Source organism: Sturnira hondurensis, unplaced genomic scaffold (genome assembly GCF_014824575.4).
Source record: "Sturnira hondurensis isolate 20B ecotype Veracruz unplaced genomic scaffold, ASM1482457v3 Scaffold0011472, whole genome shotgun sequence".
Taxonomy (NCBI): domain Eukaryota; kingdom Metazoa; phylum Chordata; class Mammalia; order Chiroptera; family Phyllostomidae; genus Sturnira; species Sturnira hondurensis.
Genome location: NW_028084103.1, coordinates 889610 through 897414, shown reverse-complemented (window position 1 = coordinate 897414; position 7805 = coordinate 889610). Strand labels below are relative to the sequence as shown.

The following is a 7805-nucleotide window of genomic DNA, read 5'->3' as shown; positions in this document are numbered from 1 at the left end:
CGAGGGTCACACAATTTGGAAACAATCTGGCAGATTCACTCCAACCCTCACTTTGCAGCTACCTACCCCCATCTCACCACTATCTCCGCACCTTTCCCTCCTTGCCAGCAGGCTGTTTGTCTTTTGGAGGTGCTGGGAAATGGGGGTACCAGCCTCCGTAGGGGAGATGGAAAGTTTAGCACTTTCTGGGTTTCAAAGGGGGAGGACCCGGAAAGAATGTGGTATTAAACTGCCATGCTAACACCCAGGCTACTTTACTTTCCAGACACTTCCGGACCATATGGTCCCTCACCTCCATTTTTTTTTGGGGGGGTGTATGGTTTGGTGTTTTTTTTCAGTCCTGAAAAAAGAGTTCGGGTCCACTGGTGGGAGAAATGGTGGTTAACAGGGTATTTAGGTGAAATGTGGGAAGAGTTGCCCATAACAGAGAAACAGTAGAAAATCACAACCCTCAAATTGAAAGTGCAGACATTGGGGTTCCAGTTCTACAGGTTAATACTAGGCCTGGGGAGTTGGGAACTAAGGGCAAGTTGTCACAAGAGGGGGCACTAGATTGCTTGGCAGTAATCCTTGGTACCTAGTCCCATCCAGCTTTCACTGCACCCTTGCCCCGCCCCCTCCTGCTTCCTTGCAAAAGTGGTGTGGCTGTCTGTCCCTGAGAAATGGTGGACAGGGGGCGGGGCAAAAGGAAGGAGAGACTGAGCTTGAGCACGGGGAAGTCTGTGCAGGAGTGAGGGATTGGGGTGGAAGGGGAGAGGTGAGAAGAATTGAAGGAATTGAGAGGTAGAACCATTTGTTATTTTGGTATGTGACTGCTAAAAGGCAATTATTTGGACTTGTCCTGGGTTTGTTCCATCCACCAGGTTCCAACGTTGGATGTCTGTATTTCTATCTTTCAGTCTATCCTTAAGATGGACCTCTAACTGAACGTAAGAAGGGAGAAACAGCCCTGAATCCTTTGAGGTTAGTATGGGGGTAAGAACTGTCTGGAAATCCTGGTGTGAATGTGCCAGAAACCAGAGCAGATCTGGAACCAGAGGTTGTTCTTCCTCCATCTTCTTTACAAGACATCCTTGCCCTGGGCCTGTCCTTTTCAGTGCAGGGAGAGGGTGTAGCATCAATCCACCTTCTCAGCTAAAGGTTAGAAAATATCTCAATATCTTGGGCCACTTGGAAGTGATAGGGATGGAAAGAAGAAGTTTGTGAAAGAGAAACTTGGCCCACAGGGGTTCAAACCAGAAAGGAAGCAGAATCTATCTGTCAAAGGCCCCAAAACACCCTTTCTGTGATCTCTCCACAAGTCTGTCTTCCTTTTGGACCTTGCACAACTACAAGCCTGTTGGGAAAAGACAACCTGCTCACAGATGATTGATATGTGCATGAGCACCATCTAGAGACCCTTGGGGTCATGGGGGTGGAATCAGAGCAGAATCTGGAATCTCTACTGAGTTTCCTGCTCTCCACCTGCTTTCCTGACATCAGTATTGCCTCTAAACACCTATTTAGGTGCTGGGAAATTTGTTTCCTCATTGGGCAGGGCAGGCTAAGGATGAAGATGTAGAAAATGGATGACCAGGGTCCTGAATCAGCAAACACATGCCTGGACACAAGTGTCTAGGTACTAGCCAACCCACCAAAGTCATGTCCCCAAACTCTTCTCTAGGCCTCGTCAGGCACAAAGTGAGCCAGAGCCCTAAACTAAATTTCTGTCCTTTACCTTATGTCCTGCTTGACTTGCAGCCTCTGCATAACTTGTGAGTCTGAGCTGAAGTGCCTTGCTCTGAGTGCACACATCCTGCTTGGACAAGCGAACTCCACCTCCAGATCAGAAAATTATTCCGGCTACACCATGAGCTGAGTTCAGGATGCTGGCTGTGTATAGCCGCTGGGATAGTCATCGGGGCAAGTGCCTGGTACTCTGTCTACAAATACACTAGGAGAAGAAACCAGACAAAGAAGAGACTGGCCAAGCCCAAGACAAGGGCTCTGTCTGGGAATGGATCCAGGGATAGAACCAGACTAAGGGCTGGATTCACAATAGACTTTGGGCCAGAATTTCATTCCCCAACTCCAGTCCACACTGGAGGACAGGGCCCAGGATGAGGCCTCTGCCCTGGATGCAGCTGCAGCTGAGGTAGTGGCCCAAGCTGCATCCAGTGCTGAGGCTCAGAGCGGGTCTGGAAGTCAGGCCCTGGAAGCAGAAGGGGCCTGGGTTTGGCCTCAGGCAGAATCAGTTGGGGAAGAACTGGCTTTGACAATGGTACCACCTCCCAGGGAGGCAGAGACCCTCATGGTTCCAGAGGCCCCCACAGTGGCAGCGGCTCTCAAATTGGCAAATGCCCCTGGCACAACAGAAGCTCCTAAGGCACCAGCAGTGCCTCCCAGGACACCAGCACCTACTGAGGCAGCAGCACCTACTGGAGCAACAGAAGCTTCTGTATTACCTGAGCTTTCTAAGGCTTCAGAGGTTCCTGGGACTTTGGGGTCCCCTAAAACAGCAGCAGCTGCCAAGAAAGCAACTCCTGGGGCTCATACTGGGGGCTATACTTAAGGCCAGGTCAGCGAATGGAGCTGTGCCCAAAGGTGGAGCCAAGGGTGGAGCCAAGTCTCTCACTGGAGGCAAGGGCAAGAGCTTGAAAAACAGCAAGGTTGAAGTAAAACAGTTGCAGCTGGGATTCCGCCCTGAGGATGGGGCTGCAGCAGCTGCTGCAGCCTCTGCTAGTGGGGAACAGACTTTCCTGGCAGAGGTCCCTGATTCTGAAGATGGAGAGTCTGGGTGGACGGACACAGAATCGGAGTCAGACTCTGAGCCTGAGACTCAGCAGAGAGGGAGAGGGAGGAGACCTGTTCCCATGCAGATGCACCCTTTCCTTATGATATTGTTGAGATTCTGGGTGTCCAAGATCTCAGGAAAGTACTTGCTTTGCTTCAGAAATCGGATGATCCTTTTATCCAACAGGTAGCTTTGCTCACTCTGAGCAACAATGCCAATTATTCATGCAACCAATACACAATTGGTAAGTTAGGAGGCCTCCCAGTTATTGCAAACATGATCAACAAAACCGATCCCCACATTAAGGAAAAAGCCTTAATGGCTATGAATAACCTGAGAATTATGAAAATCAGGGCCGGCTTCAGGTATACATGAATAAAGTGATGGATGATATCATGGCCTCAAATCTGAACTCAGCAATACAGATAGTTGGACTAAAATTTTTAACAAATGTGACTGTTACTAATGACTACCAACACCTGCTTGTTAATTCTATCGCAAACTTTTTTTGTTTGTTATCTCAAGGAGGTGGAAAAAATCAAGGTTGAGATTTTGAAAATACTTGCAAATTTTAATGAAAATCCAGATATGTTCAAAAAACTGCTCAGTACCCAAGTGCCATCATCATTTAGTTCCCTCTTTAATTCTTATGTAGAATCAGAAATTCTTATTAATGCTCTTACTCTATTTGAGATCATCTATGACAATCTCAGAGCAGAAGTATTCAACTACAGAGAATTCAATAAAGGTTCCTTTTTTTTACTTACGCACTACATCTGGAGTGTGCGTTAAGAAAATTCGAGCTTTAAGCAGATCACCATGACCTTTTGGTGAAAGTGAAAGTTATAAAACTAGTTGACAAATTCTAATTGGCTATGTGTTCTCAAAAGACTTGAGGAAATTCCTTGGTTCTGCAGTCTGGAAGCAATAAAAATGGAAAGTTACTGCTTCTCTCCTTGCTCATATTATAAAGTGATTCTCTCAGCTGGCAGGTTTGAATAATATTTCATCCAGAGTGATGTTATCTGTGACATCTCCAGCTTTAAGCTAAACCACTTTATGAATACCAAATACTCCTTTTATATTGAAAATATATTTGTGACTTTAATCATGCTGTTTGAATGGAATTATTTTTACTAGTTCCTTTATATGAATTGAAGTGAACTTGTCCATTACCAATAGCCTACACTTCTATCATTTGTCTTGACTTGAATCTATCCACCAAAGACTTCATTTTTGTATCATCAATAAAGTATGTTTTGACTGATAAAAAATTGTTCTCATATGTTTCAACTAATACAAAGATTGTTCTAATACTTGAATTTAAAACCTAACTGGACAGATAAGACCCATAAATAAAAAAGAATTGGTAACAGTATATATGCTGCTGTCTGGTTAAATGAAGCAGAAATTGATAGAAAGCTTTGAGGAAGGGAACAGGTAAACTGAGTCCTAGAGGATAGCGTGAGAAAACAAGGGCATTTGGGAAGAGGAAAATGGATTGAAAAAAAAGGCACAGAGGTGGGGAATCTGTCCTAGTGATAAGAAGATAACCAGTTGGACTGGAATGGAAGTTGTAAGAAGAGGAGTAATGAGAGAGAAAGGGGAAAATGTAGGGTGAGAAAGGACCCCAAGTTGAGATACTGAAATATTACCCTGTCATATTCTGAAAATTACTGGATTTTTTTATTGTTGACACTATTGCAGATGTCCCCCTTTCTTCCCCCTCCACAAAGCTCCAGCCCCAATCCCGGCCTTCACCACATTGTGTGTATTTGTCAGCTATGAATATTTGCATGTATGTTCTTCAGCTAATCTTTTTCAGTCCCTCCACCTCCCTCCCCTCTGAGATTTGTCAGTCTTTTCCATGTATTCATGTGTCTGATTTTATTTTGTCCATCAGTTTATTTTGTTCATTAGATTCTGCATATGAGATCATTTGGTATTTGTCTTTCTCTCACTAGCTTATTTCACTTAACATAATATTCTCCAGGTCCATTCATAGTGTTGCAGAGGGTAAGAGTTCTTTCATTTTTATAGCCATGTAGTATTCTATTTTGTAAATGCACCACATCTTTTTTTATCAGCTCATCTACTGATGGACACTTACGCTGTTTACTAGAAATTTTGACAAAAATAAAAATAATCTGGTGGCAATGTGCAAGATAGCTTGGAGCTGAGGTTGTGTCAGATGTGGAGACTGGAAATAAGAACATTTGTTAGGAACTTATGATAAACCAAGCATGAGATGATGAAGAGTGAAATAGTATGGTGACTATAGTACCTGTTAGGGAATGATGGTAATAAGACTCTTACCAAAAAAGTACCAAGATCTGTCTGATTTGGCTGTAGATCGACAGAGAGGGAAGCACTGTATAATCTGGTGCAGGTATTGATAGAGAAAACTCTCTTTCTTGGGCAATTCTGGTTACTAAGTAATGTCAAAGTGATATTATTAATGTCACTTTGTTATTACTAATTACTATTACTAGTAGTAATAGTAATTACTATTACTATTGTTATTACTAATGTCAATTTGTTATTACTAATGATGAGAAAAAGTTGTGTGACAGATAGAAAGACTCTTGGTGCAAAGAGTGTTCCCCCACCCCACAGGGTTAGAGGTCTAGGACTGCTCTTCTTTTAGAAAACAGGCAGTGGTGAGACCTTTATGGGAATCCTAAATGTCCCACCCCTGGAGTTCACTTAAGAGCAGAGTCATCTCCCTTTCTCTACTCCTCCTCGGCCCACTGAAGCAACGAAAGGAGAAAATGAGAAAGGTACTAAAGATTTTCAAAATCCAGCTCACTTTCCTGCCATGCCTCACAAAATCCTCATTTGTGTTTAATTGTATGGCAGGCTGTGGGAGAGATAGAGATAGGGACTCTGGGGAGGTGGGCACATAGAAAAGGGACAGATTGGTATTATATATTGGCACAAATTATCTGGAAGGCCATTTGGCAAACTTCATAAGAAGCTTTAAAGATTTACATGCCTTTCAGCCAAACATTCTACTCAGTAGGACTTTTTTCTTAAAGAAATAATCAAATAATTGTACACAGAATATATAAGGATGTTCATTTAAGCGCTGTTTCTAAGAGAGAAATTAGAAGCAACTTAAATGCTTAACTACTACAGAATTAGCTAAAAAATAGGTGATATATCCACAGAGTATAATGTTGTACAACTATTAAAAACTGTGTTGTACTTCTATAATATTGGCATGAAAAGGTATTTATTCACCAAATGTAAGAATCTGTGGCATCAAAAAAGACTCCTGCAGTTGAAAATGGGTGAAAATTCTTTCAGATATGTATTATGTAATCTCTGTGTATGTTTACACAGAATTGGAATCATATTGTACATCCATAATTCTTGATGTATTGTCCATAAGCCACTTCAGGTTCCTGAAAATATAAGGTCAGAATTATTTTCAAAACAATACTAACATGTCATTTTTTATTTTCATTAGATTAACACTTGCACTAATGGTGAAAAAGCAATGGTGGGTATAACTCAAGGCAATGTTCCCAAACTTTACTAATAGCTATTGCTTTCCTCATAGTCACGCTCTCAAAAAAATTTAAATCCAATTTCACTTTAAAATGCTCTTAATGGAGTGCCTGTTTCTTTAATATTCTTTGTGATAAAATAGGAAGTGTTCACAGGCACTAGTCTGCATAGCTTAATAAAATACTTGTTGCAAAGAAAAATATTTGCACAGTCACTTGAGTTAGCTGCTTGGCCTGAATTAGCTGCTTTTTTTTCATGGAACACTATTTTTAGTTGAAAGAATGGCAGAAAAACTATGGTTTTTCTGACCTGGTTATTGGACAGACATTTTCTTGAAAATGAATGAGGTGAGCCTTGGCTGGTGTGGCTCAGTGGATTGAGTGCTGGCTTGTGAAATAAAAGGTCCCTGGTTCGATTCCCAGTCATGGCACATGCTTGGGTTGTGGGTCAGGTCTCCTGGTAGGGGGCTCACAAGAGCCAACCACACATCAGTGTTTCTCTCAATTTCTTTCTCCCTTCCTTCCCCTCTCTCTAAAAAATCAATATATAAAATCATTAAAAAAATGAACGTGCCCTGGCTGGTGTAGATCAGTGGATTGAGCGCGGGCCTGTGAACCAGAGGATCGCGGTTCGATTCCCAGTCAGGGCACATGCCTGGGTTGCAGGCTGGTTCCCTGCAGGCCAACTCCCAGCAGGGGATACATGAAAGGCAACCATACATTGATGTTTCTCTCCCTCTCCTTCCCCTCTAAAGATAAATAAATAAATAAATAAATAAATAAATAAATAAAATATTTAAAAAAAATTTTTTTCCTGAAAAGATAAGTGGTTATGATAATGGTGAAAGCTTTTTTTTCTTTTTGTACTTTTAGGAAAGAAATTATGGCAGACTCTTGGGTCTTACTCAGTTTTACAGTGACTATTGTAACCCATATAATATAGAAAATGTGGCTATTTAATAAAGAATATCATTGCTGTGGTAACAAGGCAATCTTAGGTGAATCTAGACCAAAGATTGTTTAAACCCTTACAGAGAAGAATTTGAAAAGATGTCAATCCTGGAACAGTAAAGTCTTATTCCAGGTGAGGTAAAAGTAATATCTGAGCTCATATGTTGAAGATGGATGCATCAGTATCTCTTGGCTTAATCACAGCTATTCAGGTAATCCAACCAGCTTCCTTTGCTCTGATTAGGAATGGAAACTTCCATTTCACTCAGATGAAATATATTCCCATACAGAGATATGTAGCCTGGCCTTATTAATGAGCTAATAATAACAATAAGCAAATACCATATTTTGTCATGTACAGTGCACACTTTTTTTGCTCAATTTTTTGAGGGAAAAATAAGGATGTGCATTGCACATGAGTATAATGATTACATACCATGGGTATAACAATGGGTATAATAATCCCATTTATAATGATCACAAAAAGTGTGAGTGTACAATATATAGGACAAAATATGGTATTTCATTTCCTAAAGTCTAAGTTTTGCATATTAAATTACATCAAATGA

At 41.4% G+C, this 7805-nt stretch overlaps 1 protein-coding gene across 1 annotated transcript; it reads left to right on the top strand.

Moving 5' to 3' along the window:
- Positions 1–1849: 1849 nt before the first annotated feature.
- Positions 1850–3642, top strand: ARMCX2 (armadillo repeat containing X-linked 2). Its single transcript, XM_037060178.1, is given in 9 exon segments — positions 1850–1879; positions 1882–2081; positions 2083–2536; positions 2538–2856; positions 2859–3104; positions 3107–3306; positions 3308–3526; positions 3528–3581; positions 3583–3642. Coding segments are annotated over 9 exon segments (1782 nt in total).
- Positions 3643–7805: the final 4163 nt, after the last annotated feature.